Source organism: Oncorhynchus mykiss, chromosome 8 (assembly GCF_057628025.1).
Source record: "Oncorhynchus mykiss isolate SJ-2025 chromosome 8, ASM5762802v1, whole genome shotgun sequence".
NCBI classification, from domain to species: domain Eukaryota; kingdom Metazoa; phylum Chordata; class Actinopteri; order Salmoniformes; family Salmonidae; genus Oncorhynchus; species Oncorhynchus mykiss.
In genome coordinates this window covers 25,819,827-25,839,151 of record NC_143029.1, presented here as the reverse complement: position 1 = coordinate 25,839,151, position 19,325 = coordinate 25,819,827, and the positions used below count along the sequence as shown (strand labels likewise).

General features: G+C 44.2%; 2 protein-coding genes across 3 annotated transcripts in view; both read right to left on the bottom strand.

Moving 5' to 3' along the window:
• LOC149981470 (uncharacterized) overlaps positions 1 to 3,758 on the bottom strand; it is a 33,772-nt gene extending 30,014 nt beyond the window's left edge. The window contains exons 1-6 of the mRNA XM_090183042.1: positions 3,599 to 3,758; positions 2,809 to 2,928; positions 1,139 to 1,242; positions 735 to 789; positions 436 to 588; positions 152 to 316 (exon numbers count right to left, since the gene is read on the bottom strand). Coding sequence (XP_090039168.1) covers positions 152 to 316; positions 436 to 588; positions 735 to 789; positions 1,139 to 1,240 — 475 coding nt within the window. The 5' untranslated portion in view covers positions 1,241 to 1,242; positions 2,809 to 2,928; positions 3,599 to 3,758. The remainder of the gene's footprint in view (positions 1 to 151; positions 317 to 435; positions 589 to 734; positions 790 to 1,138; positions 1,243 to 2,808; positions 2,929 to 3,598) is intronic.
• Positions 3,759 to 15,917: 12,159 nt separating this feature from the next.
• The window catches only part of tnfrsf21 (tumor necrosis factor receptor superfamily, member 21), a 44,075-nt gene continuing 40,667 nt past the window's right edge, over positions 15,918 to 19,325 (bottom strand). For both annotated transcript variants that reach the window (XM_021612101.3, XM_090243035.1), the window contains one exon: positions 15,918 to 17,592. In XM_021612101.3, the coding sequence (XP_021467776.1) occupies positions 17,363 to 17,592 (230 nt within the window). In that variant the 3' untranslated portion in view covers positions 15,918 to 17,362. The remainder of the gene's footprint in view (positions 17,593 to 19,325) is intronic.

The window sequence follows — 19,325 nt, the reverse complement described above, 5'->3', positions numbered from 1 at the left end:
TATATGGAACATGCATTTGCATTGTTATATCAAACCAGAGCAATTATTTGTGTTATTAAATTGCAATTAGAATATCAAGTTTATTCAGTTTTTATATCAAGTTTATTCATTAATACAGATTCAAGTATTTTATAAACAAATAATAAGTTACTTGTGTATGGCTGGCAGTACTGTCCATCTGCTGGATTGGCATTGATACATCCACATGTGTCACCAGTGATGTCATCACAGGATCCATATGTGACACAGTTGTTATATGACCAACGATACTGGTCCTCACATCTGCACTGGAATCCAGTACCATATGGGTAGCACACTGAAATGGAAATGTGTTTCAGGACATGTGCATGTAAAAAATGTATTCAATAAATTATTTTTCTCCTACATAATTAGAAAAGCAATGCCTAGCACTAGCAAGCCCAACAGTATAACTACCAGTAGTGATGTCTACAGCAGAGATTTCAGTGGAGTTGTTGATAGTGAGGGGAAGACTTGTTGAATTCACAGCTGACTTAATTTGCTCTATTGTTTTGATGTCTGACACGTTCACTTCAACATCAATTATGTAGTTCCATCGATTGGATAACACTGTAAAGGATCGAAACAGAGGGAAGGGTGACGTTCAGGAGAAGAGTCCCTATGCTCTTTTTAAATACATGGTTTGAATTGTCATTCAAGAGGATGATGTTTGGCTTTGCAAGATCATTTAAAGGTGATCCGTTGACTAAACTCACCTGCTCTTTTTTCCCTGACATGTGACAGATGAGGGTTGTACTCTGTGTTGAATCCCTTTACCAAGAGAATGAAAGTCAGTATCCACATTTACATTTGCTTCAGAGAGTCCATATCATCTTAGAATATTTTCCACATTTAGAATGTCCTGTTTGATTGGTCTTGGGGGTTTCAAGGGTGGTTCAATACTGTATGATCATCAAATCACGAGACTCCACACTAACCAGTTCAACCATTAATATGTCCAAAAAAATCATGATAGTTATGGTGCAAGAACTTAACAGTAGACCGCCTGACTCTTACTAAGATCACCAAGACGCTAAGTTTCTCATATTCTGTTACATTTGTTCCTAAATATTGTCGGAAGGTTTCTATTGGACAGCATGAGGTACTGTTAACATAATACCTGTGAAAAAAGGCTTGAAATCTCAATGAATTCCCGTGTTTCCAAAACAGAGCATGTCACCAGGAGAACAAGGACACTCAGCCCATTCTTTGTTATTGCCATTCCTGTTATGGGGAAACAAGGCAAAGGAGTTGAGAAAAAAACCAGGAAGAACTGTAAAAACCTACATTCACTATAATGTTTAAAGTACACAATAAAACCCCACAGGTAACTTTTCTGAAGCACTTATATCATGCACGCTTCATTTAAAAAATGTCCATAGAAGTATCTATTGTTTCATTTCATGATTTGTAATTCTGAGATTAAAAAAAAAATCTGATTAAGCTGAATCAAGGGATTTGTGATATCTTCACCATAACCTTATGTAATGTGCTAATTGAAATAATGAATCTCATCTGGGCTTATTGTACAAACACACTTAGTGTGCAGCCATTTATTTGTAAGTAGGAAAGACACTGAAATGTGATCTGCTATTTTTACAAAACATTTATGTTATGTTAAGTATAATAGCTGAAGTTCATTCCTCATTCCTAGAATGCCATTGCCTAGAATGTCCCTGTCCCTGGTGAGTGGACAATTCCCCACATGTTCCAATGTCATGTTGAAATACATTATCTAAGACAATTAATTGTAAACAACATATAATAAAGGGAAAGGGAAAGGGGGAGACCTAGTCAGTTGTACAACTGAATGCCTTCAACTGAAACGTGTCTCCCGCATTTAACCCGACCCCTCTGAATCAGAGAGGTGCGGAGGGCTGCCTTAAACGACATCCACGTCTTCGGCGCCCGGGGAACAGTGGGTTAACTGCCTTGCTCAGGGGCAGAACGACAGATTTTTACAGCTCAGGGATTTTTTTTTGTCAGCTCGGGGATTCGATCCAGCAACCTTTCGGTTACTGGCCCAACTCTCTAACCGCTACAGAGTATTCCTCCAAAAAAGTGTCAAAATACATTTCTGAAGGATGTGCGGACGGACGTACTGTAGGAAATTCATATAACATAAATATTATTTCAAAGTGAAAATGTTACTGGATTTCTGAAAAAATAAATCAATTCTGCTGCATATGGAAGTCGACATTCACTGAATGAAAAACAGATTCTGTATATCTCATCGAACATTATTGATACCCATATTATGACAAAAGTACAATCATAAACATGGAAATGGGTTACAAATAGCATGGTAGGTCTATAGTCAAAGAAATGTACTTGACAACCACTGTACCATGTCAAACAGATTCATCTTATATGTAATGACAACATGCTTTACTGGCATAATCTCAGTTCTTGTATGGCCATATTGGTCACATCTACGTCGTGGGCCGGGCCCCAAGCCCTGGTGTAACAGACTAGGGCTCTGTTGTCCTTTTGTAGGCCTGCTCTTCTGATTTAGATTAGTAGCCTTCTCTGCGTGAAGGTAGTTGACATTTGATTTAGACATTTCCAGTCCCTTTGTCTGTGTCAGTCTGATGACTTCTTAGCCAGCTTCACTGTCAGTTCTGAATGGGGGATCCTACTGAACTGTCTAAATCAAGTGTCAACTCCATCCTTGGACACGTTGCTATGCAAATGAAACACACTTCTGAAAGTGCAGTGTGGGAAAAATGTATTTTATGTGCCATATTATTGTTCAGGTACAATTAGATTTTCATAAATATTTAACTTTACCTTTATTGGCCACACTGCTCTTCCTATGATCATTAGCACGTTGATCACTGTAGTGCTGATGTCCAAATTGTTGCTAGTTTGTTCAAAAGCAGTTGACATCAGTCATCAATCATGTCATGTCTACCACACAAATAACAAAAGGAACACAAGAAAAACAAGCTTGATGTTTAAAAAACTTAAATCTAATTATTAAGCTTTTCAGACAGGAAAGGATCTAATAGGCACCAACAACAGGCACCAGAAAAAGATAGGCACCAGCATGCAACAGAAGAGGGAATTGAAAGACACCAGAAAAATATAGGCACCAACAGGCTACAGAATATTTATATAAACACCAATAGGTAGCAGAGAAAACTTAATGGAGCTACTGCTACCACTACCAGAAAGTCGTACGTGTAAAACTTGACAGCACAAAATATCTTTAACTAATAAACCAACTAAGGAAATCAATGTGACTACAGATAGCGTATTGTTGGGCCAGTTGAAAACATGGAAACTCAGATATTCAATCTGTGCTCCTGATATGCACTGTTATTTGATGTTGCTTATATCATGTCAGACCCTAAGTAATAATGAGTTACAGACACAACAGAAACATTTAGATTTGTATTTAAGCCTCAACTCAGAAAGGAGGTCAGTCTCATTACCATCCAAGTGAAGATCCCATGTAGGCCAATTTCTGTCTCTTTCCCCCCCCTCCTTTTAACATTGACCTAAATTATTATTCAGTTCTTCACTATCATCCTCATCTATCATTTCACTGAAAAACAAACTAACAAAAATACCTTACCTTGCTTCTCCTTACTGTTCTGGTTGACAAGTGTAGTATTGTACGTTGCAGGGAGACTCAAAACCCACATCCAACACCGTTTACTGACTGTCACGCCCTTAATACCGTGAACTACCGGGAACAATTCCTGAAATATGGTAAGGGACTGACTGACTGTGACAGAGCACCTGCTCAACAGGTTTCATTATTTATTCTGTTTCCTTGTGTCACTAAATGAAACTGAGTTAGAATTGAAGAGCAGAGCACAGACACACTTGAGCCATCAGTACAGCCATCGTTATAAATTAGAAGTAAAAGGTAAAAGGTTTTACCAGTATCCATTAGCCTTTACATATGCTTAAATTAGTGATTCTGACTGTAAAATGTATAATTTTGTTATTTCAGGGGAGATTGGCGATGAATAGACCCTTAAGCACAATTAGTGTGTTAATATTACAAATATATCATGTTAATAGTTTTGTTCATTGTCTCTCACACGGGTATACCTGGTTTATGTGAGTTTTGGTAAATAGGGTTGTCAACGACTTCCGCCGAAGTCGGCTCCCCTCCTTGTTCGGGTGGCGTTCGGCGTTCGACGTCACCGGCCTTCTAGCCATCGCCGCTCCATTTTTCATTGTTCCATTTGTTTTGTCTTGTTCCCCGCACACCTGGTTTACATTCCCTAATCACACTCCCTAATCACACTGCATATATATATATATATATATATATATATATATATATATATATATATATATATATATATATATATATATATATATATATATGTATATTCCTCTGTTCCCACCCATGTCTTTGTGTGGAATTGTTTTGTTTTGTGTTTGTTGCCTCGCGCCAGTCTGGTTTTTCACCCCACCACATCTGTTTTTCTATGAATATTGAGGCTTGGGCACTGGGGTAGACCTGTTTTATATGAATATCGAGCTTTATGACCATGATTTGACCTGGTTTACAATTATATATATTACATGTGTAACTCTGTGTTGTTGTATGTGTCGAACTGCTGTGCTTTATCTTGGCCAGGTCACAGTTGCAAATGAGAACTTATTCTCAACTAGCCTACCTGGTTAAATAAAGGTGAAATAAAAAATAAATAAAAAATATACAGGTAACTCCTACAGGTAATGAGTCTGAATTTAAGTCTACTGCCCTTTAACATCCTTTTTGGTAACACGTTTGTGTTAGACAAAAAGTGAAAGAGGCTAATGTAATGTACTTTGAGTTTATATAGGAAATGGTTAGGGTATAACAGGTTAGTGGACACAATACTAAGATATGCAAACAGGGTTGGGGTGTGGAGCGGATAGCTGCGTATACTGTACCTTTTGGTGACCTGGGGGAACACAGGCCTTGGCAAAGTGGGTAACAGGGCTATACTTTTTCAAAAAGCAATATGGATTACATGTAAGGGTTACTAATGGTATAAGACTTTCATAGTGGTATGTCGGAAAACAATTGGGAACAAATGGGTTAAGTAGGCTACTTGTGACATCACAACCAGGGCAGACTGCTTTTCATGAAACCCAATCATCAGGATGGGTAGAGAAGTCACATGGTATTTCAATAAGAATCTAAAGAATGCAGTAGGTTTCTCTTAGAGGTATAGCAATTGCTGTGCTGTGCTCTGCTAACATTGGTATTGTTATTGAAACTGAACATTTTATATGTTTTAGTTGTCTTTTACCTACGGTTGCAAGGGGAGTGTATATTACTGGAATGTTGGTTTAAAAATAAATGTGGGTACAGTACTTCAGATAATCACAGGTGTCTGTAATTATCTCTGGCCCTCAGTGTGGCATTATCACATGTAAAATATATACAATCATCAAGTAAGAAGATTTTAAAATAAAAAGAAATGGACCAACAAAGCTGTAAAACATTATCCTAAATAAAACCATACATTTAGTTTAATTTAATGCCATTGAAGTTCAGCATGGGATCCATGATAATTCTTTTTTACACACTTTTATTTATTTTACTATGTCAGTATGTATTTTTTGTAAATGATTTGGCACCAAGCCCATGGCAGTTGTGAAAAAAGTTAAATGTTGCATACAATCAAATCACGTTTTTTTTGTCATGTGCTTTGGTGTAGATTAACACTGAATGCTTACTTACTTGTGAGTCATTTTCCAGCAATACAGAGTTAAAGATAAAGATAAAATACATATAGAAATAGTGACAAATGGAATAAATACACAGTGAATAACGAATAGCAACAACATGTAAAAATAACATGGCTAGATACTGGGAGTACCAGTACCGAGTCAATGTGCAGGGGTGCAAGGTAATTGAGGTAGCTATGTACATATACAGTTCCTTCAGGAAGTATTCACACCCCTTGACTTTTCACCCATTTTGTTTTGTAACAACTGTCACACCCTGATCTTTTTCACCTGTCTTTGTGCTTGTCTCCACCCCCAACCAGGTGTCTCCCATCTCCCATCATTATCACCTATGTATTTATACCTGCATTTTCTGTACAGGTAAAGAGTCAATGTGCGGAGAGTCAATGTGCGGGGGCACCGGTTAGTCGAGGTAATTGAGGTAATATGTACATGTAGGTAGAGTTATTAAAGTGACTATGCATAGATGATAACAACAGAGAGTAGAAGTGGTGTAAAAGGAGGGGGGCAATGCAAATAGTCTGGGTAGCCATTTGATTAGATGTTCAGGAGTCTTATGGCTTGGGGGTAGAAGCTGTTTAGAAGACTCTTGGACTTGGCGCTCCGGTCCCGCATGCCGTTCGGTAGCAGGGAGAACAGTCTATGACTTGGGTGCCTGGAGTCTTTGACAATTTTTAGTGCCTTCCTCTGATACCGCCTGGTATAGAGATCATGGATGGCAGGAAGCTTTGCCCCATTGATGCACTGGGCTGTACGCACTACCCTCTGTAAATGCCTTGCGGTCGGAGGCCGAGCAGTTACCACACCAAGCGATGCAACCAATCAGGATGCTTTCGGTGGTGCAGCTGTAGAACCTTTTGAGGATCTGAGGACCCATGCCAAATCTTTTCAGTCTCCTGAGGGGGAATAGGTTTTGTCGTGCCCTCTTCACAACTGTCTTGGTGTGTTTGGACCATGTTAGTTTGTTGGTGATGTGGACACCAAGGAACTTGAAGCTCTCATCCTGCTCCACTACAGCCCCGTTGATGTGAATGGGGGCATGCTCGGTCCTCTTTTTCTTGTAGTCCACAATCATCTCCTTTGTCTTGATCACATTGAGGGAGAGGTTGTTGTCCTGGCATCACATGGCCATCTCTGACCTCCTCCCTATAGGCTGTCTCGTCGTTGTCGGTGACCACTGTTGTGTTATCAGCAAAGTTAATGATAGTGTTGGAGTCATGCCTGGCCGTGCAGTCATGAGTGAACAGGGAGTACAGGAGGGGACTGAAAATGCACCCCTGAGGGGCCCCTGTGTTGAGGATCAGTGTGGCGGATGTGTTATTACCTACCCTTACCACCTGGGGGTGGCCCGTCAGGAAGTCCAGGATCCAGTTGCAGAGGGAGGTGTTTAGTCCCACGGTCCTTAGCTTATTGGTGAGTTTGATGAGCTTTGAGGGCACTATGGTGTTAAACGCTGAGCTGTAGTCAATGAGTAGCATTCTCACATAGGTGTTCCTTTTGTCCAGGTGGGAAAAGGCAGTGTGGAGTGCAATAGAGATTGCATCATCTGTGGATCTGTTTGGGCGGTACTCAAATTGGAGTGGGTCTGGGGTTTCTGGGATGTTCATGTGAGCCATGACCAGCCTTTCAAAGCACTTCATGGCTACAGACTTGAGTTCTATGGGTCGGTAGTCATTTAGGCATGTTACCTTAGTGTTCTTGGGCACAGGGACTGTGGTGGTTTGCTTAAAACATGTTTGTATTACGCATTTGGACAGGGAAAGGTTGAAAATGTCAGTGAAGACACTTGCCAGTTGGTCAGCGCATGCTCGCATTACACGTCATGGTAATCCGTCTGATTACCTGCGGTCTTGTGAATGCTGACCTGTTTAAAGGTCTTACTCACATCGGCTGCGGAGAGCGTGGTCACACAGTCTTCCGGAACAGCTGGTGCTCTCATGCATGTTTCAGTGTTATTTGCCTCGAAGCAAGCATAGAAGTAGTTTAGCTTGTCTGGTAGGCTCGTGTCACTGGGCAGCTCTCGGCTGTGCTTCCCTATCCGGCTCCTGTGTCTGCATCTGGGGCTTAGCCTGAGCCTTGATAGTACGAACTGGCCATGACTGACCCAGCAGACTCGGACCAGCTCTGCAACGCTGTCTCCTCCCAAGGAGCCACTATTGGAAGACATGAGGAATCACTTCATAACCTTATGGAAGGACTCCAGAACTTGGCAGAATGTGCCATAACTGTGCTTTCAATGTATTGCTGGAGCAATTCAATGGATATTCTACTAGGCAGCAAGCCTCTACGGTAACCCCCCAGACTCTCAGTAACACAGCTACCAGTGGCGCTTCTCCCCAGCCTATCCTGGCTTCCTGAGAACACCGCTACGCCAGAGATCCAAGAACCTTCCAAGTGTTTCTCTCCCAGTGCTCCCTCATCTTCAAGCTGCAGCCCTCTTCGTTTCCCTCTGATCGCTCGAAGGGCTCTCGCCTGGGTGACAGTGGTGAGGAAGCAACAATCCACCGTTTTCCTCAGTCTGGAGGAGTTCATCGAGGAGGTTAGGAAGGTGTTAGATTCTCTGTTGTCCAGGAGAGAGGCTGCTCGGAAGCTACTCTGCGTCAAAACTCCTGTAGTGAGAGGCCTCCCGAAGGGGTCTAAGGTACTGCATCACAGTGCTAGCTGAGCCACTAGAGATCATGGTTTGAGTCCAGGTTCTGTCGACGTCGGCCATGACTTGGAGACCCATGGGGCGGCTCACAATTGGCTCAGCGTTGTTCGGGTTAGGGGAGGGTTTGGCCAGCAGGGATGTTCTTGTCCCATCGTGCTCTAGCGACTTCTGTGGCGGGCCGGGCGCAATGCGCACTGACGTGGTCACCAGGTGTATGGTGTTTCCTCCGACACATTGGTGCGGCTGGCTTCCAGGTTAAGTGGGCATTGTGTTTCGGGGGCACACGGCTCTCGACATTTGCCTCTCCCGAGTCCGTACGAGAGTTGCAGCGATGAGACAAGACTGTAATTACCAATTGGATATCACAAAATTGGGGAGAAAAAGGGATAAAAGTTTTAAAAACTCCCGTAGTATGGCAGACTATGCTGTAGATTTTCACACGTTTGCTGATCGTGCCTGGAACCCGGAATCTCTTTTCGACACGTTCCTTCACTGATTATCGGAGGAGAAGTCTCGGATCTCTCCGCCATTCCCGCGGAGTACCTAGACTACCGGGAGATCTTCAACAAGGCCCGCGCTATGTCTCTCCCTCCTCATCGACCCTACGACTGCGCCATTGAACTTCTCCCGGGCACAACACCACCTCAGGGGCGGCTTTACTTCCTTTCGGGTCCGGAGACCAAGGCTATGGAGGAGTACATTGAGGACTCTCTTGCTGCAGGGAGTATTCGTCGATCTGCCTCTCCCGATGGCGCAGGGTTCTTCTTTGTGGAGGATTGTGGATTGGCCTCAACCCATCCAGAGTATAGCTGCAACATTTCCTGGGATTTGTTAACTTCTACCTGGCTTCCCCCCTCTCAGCTCACCTCTCCTAAGGTTCCATTCACGTGGTCTCCAGCAGCTGACCGGGCGTTCTCATACATCAAACATCGATTCATCTTAATCCATCCGGACCCGTCCCATCAAGAACTCCTCACCGTCAAGATGGGGCGGAACACCTATTCTTACTGTGGACTGACCATAAGAACCTGGAATATCTCCGCACCACCCGTGGGGGGGTCCGGCTAACCAGTGGTTTGTCCCGGACTCGGCCCGTTCCCCGGTCCTGGAATGGGCACATTTCTCAAGATTGACCTGCCAACCAGGCTCCCGTCGGACACTGGCTTTCCTCTGTTAATGCTTTTTGTGGCCTTCCATGGTTCCTGATGTCTCCACATTCATCGCCGCCTGCATTGTGTGTGCACAAAATAAGAAGCTCCGGCTGGCCTTCTTCAACCACTCCCTGTTCCTCACTGCCCCTGTTCCCATATATCCCTGGACTTTGTTACTGGTCTTCCTCCGTCAGATGGCAACACCATGATCCTGACGGTGGTGGATAGGTTTTATAAAGCTGCCCATTTTATTCCCCTTCCCAAGTTACCCTCAGCCAAGGAGACGGCTCAGCTCATGGTGAAACACGTCTTCCGGCTCCATGGACTTCCGGTCGACATTGTCTCTGATTGGGGTTCTCGTCCCGGTTCTGGAAGGCGTTCTCCACTCTCATTTGATCGTCGGCCAGCCTGTCCTCTGGTTTTCACCCCCAATCTAATGGCCAGTTGGAGCGAGCCAATCAGGACTGCCAACCCCACCACCAGGAGTCAGCAACTCGTGTGGGTGGAATATGCCCGTTTCAATCGACCCTTTCCCCATCTCTTTTCATGTGTCTAGGATTAAACCCTGATAACAACTTGAACTTAAAATTGATTAAATTGGTATTTTGTGTCAGAGGCTCAGGTTTAATATGGGAGAACCCTTTCCCCCTATGAGAGCCTTTCTTCACACACAGTGCCCTGAGTGCATGACACTTCACACCTCTGCACATACAGTCCCCAGGCTGTTCAATCATTTACAGTGGAAGAGCAGCCAGGAGACCCTCTCAAGATCCGTAGCCTAGCTTCTACAGTATCTGAGTCAGGACTTTTTACAGTGGCTCTCCCAGCAACGCAATGTTGAACATAGTTCAATTTTGACTTACTGGTAAAGCTGGTTCATTGGGGAAACTTTCTGTCCAAAAATGATGCAGAAAAATGTATCCATGCTTTTGTTACTTCTAGGTTAGACTACTGCAATGCTCTACTTTCCGGCTACCTGGATAAAGCACTAAATAAACTTCAGTTAGTGCTAAATACGGCTGCTAGAATCCTGACTAGAACCCAAAAATTTGATCATATTTCTCCAGTGCTAGCCTCCCTACACTGGCTTCCTATCAAGGCAAGGGCTGATTTCAAGGTTTTACTGCTAACCTACAAAGCATAACATGGGCTTGCTCCTACCTATCTCTCTGATTTGGTCCTGCCGTACATACCTACACGTACGCTACATACCTACACGTACGCTCACAAGATGCAGGCCTCCTAATTGTACCCAGAATTTCTAAGCAAACAGCTGGAGGCAGGTCTTTCTCCTATAGAGCTCCATTTTTATGGAATGGTCTGCCTACCCATGTGAGAGACGCAAACTCGGTCTCAACCTTTAAGGCTTTACTGAAGACTCATCTCTTCAGTGGGTCATATGATTGAGTGTAGTCTGGCCCAGGAGTGTGAAGGTGAACGGAAAGTCTCTGGAGCAACGAACCGCTCTTGCTGTCTCTGCCTGGCCGGTTCCCCTCTTTCCACTGGGATTCTCTGCCTCTAACCCTATTACAGGGGCTGAGTCACTAGCTTACTGGTGCTCTTTCATGCCGTCCCTAGGAGGGGTGCGTCACTCGAGTGGGTTGAGTCACTGATGTGATCTTCCTGTCTGGGTTGGCGCCCCCCCCTTGGGTTGTGCCGTGGCGGAGATCTTTGTGTGCTATACTCGGCCTTGTCTGGTTGGTGGTTGAAGATATCCCTCTAGTGGTGTGGGGGCTGTGCTTTGGAAAAGTGGGTGGGGTTATCTCCTTCCTGTTTGTCCCTGTCTGGGGGTATCATCGGATGGGGCCACAGTGTCTCCTGACCCCTCCTGTCTCAGCCTCCAGTATTTATGCTGCAGTAGTTTATGTGTCGGGGGGCTAGTGTCAGTTTGTTATATCTGGAGTACTTCTCCTGTAAGTATGCTCTCTCTAATTTTCTCTTTCTTTCTCTCTCTCGGAGGACCTGAGCCCTAGGACCATGCCTCAGGACTACCTGACATGATGACTCCTCGCTGTCCCCAGTCCACCTGGCCGTTCTGCTGCTCCAGTTTCAACTGTTCTGCCTGCGGCTATGGAATCCTGAGCTGTTCACCGGACGTGCTACCTGTCCCAGACCTATTATTTGACCATGCTGGTCATTTATGAACATTTGAACATCTTGGCCATGTTCTGTTATAATCTCCACCCGGCATAGCTAGAAGAGGACTGGCCACCCCTCATAGACTGGTTCCTCTCTAGGTTTCTTCCTAGGTTTTGGCCTTTCTAGGGAGTTTTTCCTAGCCAACGTGCTTCAACACCTGCATTGCCTGCTGTTTGGGGTTTTAGGCTGGGTTTCTGTACAGCACTTTGAGATATCAGCTGATGTACGAAGGGCTATATAAATACATTTGATTTGATTTGTTTCCTGCACCGTGTCAAATGTCAGATAGCAGCTATCGATGTAGGAGGGAAGGTCTCGCAGCTACAGAGTATTTTATGTTTATCCCTGACATCAGGAAACTGTCACCCTGTAACCAACATTGGTCATTATTAGTAAGTACTAGTTTTGCTCACTTTATGACCACATTTTTATTTATTTATATATATTTTTTGAATTTTACCCCTTTTTCTCCCCAATTTCGTGGTATCCAATTGTTGTAGTAGCTACTATCTTGTCTCATCGCTACAACTCCCGTACGGGCTCGGGAGAGACGAAGGTTGAAAGTCATGCGTCCTCCGATACACAACCCAACCAAGCCGCACTGCTTCTTAACACAGCACGCATCCAACCCGGAAGCCAGCTGCACCAATGCGCCGGAGGAAACACCGTGCACCTGGCCACCTTGGTTAGCGCACACTGCGCCCAGCCCGCCACAGGAGTCGCTGGTGCGCGATGAGACAAGGACACCCCTACCGACCAAGCCCTCCCTAACCCGGGCGACGCTAGGCCAATTGTTGGATAAGCCAACTGCTGAATAAGTAGGAGAATTTGAGTATTGAGTTAAAGTGTACAAGTTAATTGTGCCCAATTGTTTGTGTAATGGTTGTCGTAAGTATACGTATAAATGGTATAAATGGTTGTCGTATAAATGGTTGTCGTAAGTATTCATTGTAATTTAATAAAGAATGAATACTGAAACAAAAACAATACACGACAAACAAACAGTCCTGAACGGTGCAACAAAACACAGAACAGAAAATAAACACCCACGAAACCCAGGTGGAAAAAGGCTACCTAAGTATGATTCTCAATCAGAGACAACTAACGACACCTGCCTCTGATTGAGAACCATACCAGGCCAAACTCAAAAACCAACATAGAAAAACAAACATAGACTGCCCACCCCAACTCACGCCCTGACCAACTAAAACAACAACAAAATAAAGGCAGCTCAGGACTGGAGGGTGGCTCTGGCAGCTCAGGACTGGAGGGCGGCTCTGGCAGCTCAGGACTGGCGGGCGGCTCTGGCAGCTCAGGACTGGCGGGCGGCTCTGGCAGCTCAGGACTGGCGGGCGGCTCTGGCAGCTCAGGACAGGCGGGAGACTCTGGCAGCTCAGGACAGACGGGAGACTCTGGCAGCTCAGGACAGACGGGAGACTCTGGCAGCTCAGGACAGACGGGAGACTCTGGCAGCTCAGGACAGACGGGAGACTCTGGCAGCTCAGGACAGACGGGAGACTCTGGCAGCTCAGGACAGACGGGAGACTCTGGCAGATCAGGACAGATGGGAGACTCTGGCAGCGCTGGGCAGGAGGAGGGCTCTGGCAGCGCTGGACAGGCGGGAGCACCTGTAGGGAGGAGACGGAGAGACAGCCTGGTGAGGGGGCTGCCACCGGAGGGCTGGTGTGTGGAGGTGGCACCGGATAGACCGGACCATGAAGGCGCACTGGAGCTCTCGAGCACCGAGCCTGCCCAACCTTACCTGGTTAAATGCTCCCCGTAGCCAGGCCAGTGCGGCGAGGTGGACAGGCGGGAGCTCGCACTGGCCTGGGCTGTGCTGGCGAACCGGGGACACCATGCGTAAGGCTGGTGCCATGTACCCCGGCCCGAGGAGACGCACTGGAGACCAGATGCGCAGGGCCAGCTTCATGACACCTGGCTCAATGCCCACTCTAGCCCGGCCGATACGGGGAGCTGGGATGTAGCGCACCGGGCTAAGCATGCGTACTGGGGACACCATGCGCTCCACGGCATAATACGGTGCCTGACCAGTACGACGCCCGCCACGGTAAGCACGGGGAGTTGGCTCAGGTCTCCTAACTGATTTAGCCACACTCCCCGTGTGCACCCCCCAAGAAATGTTTGGGTCTGCCTCTCGGGCTTCCAGCTGCGCTGCTGTGCTACCTCCTCATACCACTGCCTCTCAGCTTTCGCTGCCTCCAGCTCAGCCTTGGGGCGGCGATATTCTCCAGCCTGGCCACAGGGTCCCTTGCCGTCCAGAATCTCCTCCCAAGTCCAATTCTCCAAGTATCGCTGCCTCTCGTCACCACGCTGCTTGGTCCTTTGGTGGTGGGTGTTTGTAACGGTTGTCGTCGGGAGGAAGAGAGGACCAAGGTGCAGTGTGGTAAGTATTCATTGTAGTTTAATAAAGAATGAATACTGAAACAAAAACAATACACGACAAACAAACAGTCCTGAACGGTGCAACAAAACACAGAACAGAAAATAAACACCCACGAAACCCAGGTGGAAAAAGGCTACCTAAGTATGATTCTCAATCAGAGACAACTAACGACACCTGCCTCTGAGAACCATACCAGGCCAAACTCAAAAACCAACATAGAAAAACAAACATAGACTGCCCACCCCAACTCACGCCCTGACCAACTAAAACGACGACAAAACAAAGGAACTAAGATCAGAACATGACAGTTTGTGATGGCATTAGCTGAGACAACAGTGATGTGACTTGATGAACGACATTCCTTTGGAAGACATTGACATCGCTTCAACATAACATTTTTTACTGAAATACCAGATCAGCCAGTCTGCCAAGGAGTCACCAGAAATCAGTGTTATCTTATCCTCTGCCATGTAACAACATTATTGAATAAATACAAAGACATTATTAGATATAGCAATATTGTGTGTAAGAATAATTAAGAATAAGTGTTCTTGTTATGTGAAGTGTGATGCCACAGATGCATAACATAATCTATGGCAGTGGTGGAAAAAGTACTCAATTGTCATACTTGAGTAAAAGTGATGATACCTTAATAGAAAATGACTGAAGTAAAAGTGAAAGTCACCCAGTAAAATACTACTTGAGTAAAAGTCTAAAAGTATTTGGTTTTAAATATAGCTAAGTATCAAAAGTAAATGGGATTGCTAAAATGTACTTAAGTAGGAAAAGTAAAAGTTTAAATCATTTCAAATTCCTTATAAGCAAACCAGACGGAACCATTCTTTTTTTTAGTAAAAGGATAACCAGGGGCACACTCCAACACTCAGACATAATTTACAAATGAAGCATTTGTGTTTAGTGAGTCCGCCAGATCAGGGGCAGTAGGGATGACCAGGGATGTTGTCTTGATAAGTGTGTGAATTGGACCATTTTCCTGTTAAAATGTAAGAAGTACTTTTGGGTGTCAGCAAAAATGTATGGAGTAAAAATTACATTATTTTCTTTAGGAATGTAGTGAAGTAAAAGTTGGCAAAAATATAAACAGTAGAGTACAGATACCACAAAAAACTACTTAAGTAGTACTTTAAAGTATTTTTACTTAAGTAATTTATACCACGATCTATGGAGATATTGTCCAAGACAGATATGTAGTGGTTATGACTGAACATTAAACTAGTATGTTGTTACTGAATCTTCTTTCCCTTTTGTGCTGTCATACTGTGCACATTTTGAAGCACGGAGACACCTACAGGATCAAATAGAGCAGGGATGTTTTGTCCTCTCTCCAATACGCTAGTGACTGGGTGGAGATGAAAGAAGCCTACCCCTCTCCAGCCCCAGTTCCATCTCCCTTACCTATTATCATACACACAGACAACACCAGCCAGTCTTTTATGGAGACTAAATACATCTACTAAATACAGATTTTATGGAGACTAAATACAATAACAGCCTTTGCAGTAAAACGCCACCCCATTATATCCGTGTCACATTACAGGAAAGACTGTGCGGCTACAATATCAACATTTAGCTCCTCACCTCCTTCAATTTGGAAAAGTACCAGCCCCACAATAACACGAGAAGAATTTCAGAACAGGAGTATTTTCTTATCAGGAAGAGAAATTGTAACCAACACTACCTTCAGAAAACAGACATAATGAATATCAAAATCACACACTAGGGTTTGTGCTATATCATGAGCAACAGTATAAAACAAGTTACTGTAAAAAATTATTGCTGAAAGAGTAATGCAGTAAATATGGCATAAAAGTAAGACGCACACTCCACATTATGACAAATTCTGGAACTTTAATTGGTTTGATTTAAGAGGTTACATAATAGTAAACGTTACACGTGTTAAGTTTTAAAACAGCCACCAGAGTACATGTATTCAAACCTCAGCTTCAACGTTTCAGACACGTACTATACGCTCACAGTCGCACTCTTACATTAGACCCAACAAAGAAGTGGATAGCTCAAACAGCACTTTTCAATTCAGTCCAGCAAAGTCCACAGCAGCCGCATCTTCTTTACCCTCCGCAATGTCCAGAATACTTCAGTAGCCAATGTCCAGCAAGCCTCCCCAATATCATCCTAGTATTATGCACAACCAGAGAATTTCAAGTCTAGCACCAGAGTAGCTTGATATGACTGGCTTGGCAAAAAGACAGTCTGTGTTCCTTTCATAGCATTTGTGAGTTGAATACTGACCCTTTTACAGCAACATGTTTTTTGGTGGTGCTTTTTTAAGATCTGGAAGGAACTATAGTTGTACATTATCTTCTGTTTTAATCAAGTTCCACAATCCAGGTGACAGTCAGATTCAAGTAGAATAACTATGCATGTCTTACATCCAGTAAGATGGTCTCATTACACGAAGCTGGGAAACAAACATAGTTGCTAAGAAATCTCAAATCTAAAAATGATAATACATTGTGAAATGTTAGTAAACAGCATTTCAAAGAGACATTGAAGCACATGTGGCAGAATGCATACCAATTAAATGGTTATGTTACTCAAAGAACAAGAATTAGTGCATCAATCATATTACATACTATTAGTGTTAGACATTGCGCACCATGAGTGTGCGTCATAGTATGTTTTACATTGTTAGACATTGTGCATGAGTGTGTGTTGTTGAAGTTTGCTTACATGAATGAGTGAATATTGGTTTATAGCACTGGCTGATACACCCACAATAAGCCCCAAAATGTCAAGAGAACACTGTTTTAACGTTACATTGACACGAGTGCAATAGCAGGGGTTTAATGAGCATAGTGGTGATGGTGGTGGTGGTGGTGGTATCGAGGTGTCTGTCTGTCCAGAACTCCAGGCTGGGGTACAGAGCCTGGCCCCTCTGTCATGCCCTTCCTCCAGGCAGGCAGGCTTGCCACCTGGTGAGAGATGGAGACAGCCTGGTCCCCTTCCCTCAATATGGGGGGAGTGATGGAAGGAGACTTCCAGAGAGGGGAGGGAGGCTCCCTAATTATTGTAGGAGTGGGAGACTCAGTCAGGCTACTAGGAATGGAGCATAGCCAAGGGGAACCCATCGGGGGTCTCGAAGGCGAGTAGGTTACTGTAGCCAGAATCAAGTTGTCTCTCACTACTTGGGGGGGGGGGGGCAAGAGAGGAAGCCACACCCAGGTAGCCACACCCGGGAAGGAAGGGTTTGCAGTAGAAGGAAGTGGGGCGTCCCCTGACCACAGTAGAGGTCTATAGCACCACAGCAGCAGTCTATAGTAGGTCAGGCAAGTGGCTGTAGACCGAGTCCAGCAGGGTCTGGCTGGCCTCCTGGCTCTTGACCCCGGCAATCTCAAAGAGGCGGTCCAGTTTGTCCTCGGCCATGGGGATCTCCTCGATGATGTGCAGCTCGTCAGGGTTTAGGATGTGCAGCATGTCGTCGAAGATGGGTTGCAGGTCGCACCGGTCCAGCCGGACCTGACGTAGCACCGTGTCTTTCTTCTCTGGATGTCACAGAGGAAGAGATGAGGGGAAAGAAAACAATGTCAGAATGAGGAGGAGGACAGACTACAACATAGTGTTGATGTTAGCTACAGCTTGTTGTTGTCCATATAATATGAAATTGGGAATGACTAACTGGGAATAAAATCCCTGTCATCCTTATGTTGACTAAGATGCATCTGATTCAGAAGGGTTTGGTTAACTGTGGAAGACACATTTCAGTTGAATACATTCAGTTGCGCAACTGACTAGGGTCATGACGTTGGCCTGGGGGTAGGTTTATGACCGTCATAAATACCTCTTCCCCCCTTTTTCCTCTCTCTACCCTACTGATGTTACATTTGCAAAACCCTTGGTTAACATAGAGATTCTGGGAACATCAGAAGGTGGGGGGAAATTAACTATATTCTGGTAATCCGACCAATTGACATTCTCATCAATGATAAGATGACATAAACTCTACAGTGGAAAGTCTACACATCAGAGTTATCGGATTCACATGGAATTATAGTTCAATTTAAATGTTTGAAAATGAAATTATTTGTGATGGGATGAAATGTGATTTTAGCTTCTAAAATGTGAGATTTGGGTTTTCATAAGATAGGGCTCTGCTCAATCAGTGGCCCGCCCCTGTGAAGGGACATAGGCTATAAAACTTTTCAAACACACCCTCCTCTCCCTTCCTATATAAAGCCTTGACGACAATATAACCTCCTGTTCCGAGGATGTGAGGACGACGGTCCGATGTCAGAATGGTTCAGATAATAACTACAGAACGAAGCCAACATCAGCGTGAGCTTTGGTTGCAAATGGTATGAACTTTGAACTCTTATTCACTACAGAAGTGATACCTCCTAGCCATTGAGTTAGCAACAGCAGCTGCAAACGCAGGTTAGGAAGGAACAGACAGAGTATCCCGTCTACCAACGACATTACTACAACGTATCCAATTTACCTGCAGAGACATTCTTCAAAGGACAAAGGACTCGGTTTGGCAACACGGCCTTCCATCTACCACCACCTACTGAAGCGCAGCTCAGAGTAAATATTTATTGCATTTTCCTTTTCCAAATGGGCGGTAATTTAGAATGCATAAGATATTGTATTTACGATAGCACAGCTTCGCCCTTTGTTCCTCAATCTTCCCGCTCTTTCACTCAAACCCAGACCATTTTCTTTTGTGTAACAAGCTGTCATATCTGTTCCGCCCGCTAGGGACGTTTTCCTTTATGACGTCATTTGTAATCAAGTTATGATTAATTATGTGTATGTGTAATTCTGTGTGATTAGTTAGGTATTTAGTAAATAAATAATTAAACCCAATTTTGTATTGCTGATTCAACTTGTTAGCCAGGGTTCGTGCAGATAACCGAGAATTTACAACTTTCAGAAGAGACTGAATTAAGATGACGATTAATATTGACTGCTATTGATGTCAAATATTACTAGGTCTTTAAGAGTTTATTCGGAAGATAACAGCTCTATAAATATTATTTTGTGGTGCTCCGACTCTCTAGTTAATTACATTTACATGATTAGCTCAATCAGGTAATATTAATTACGGAGAAATTATTTTATAGAATAGCATGTCATATCACTTAATCTGGCCAAAGACACGACACTAGGTTTCCCCCTTTCCCTTTATTTCTCAAAGTTTTCATAGTTGATGACTTCCTATAATGGAGTATAGAATCAGGTGCAATTGGTAACCAGAAGGGGGCAGTAAATGCAAATA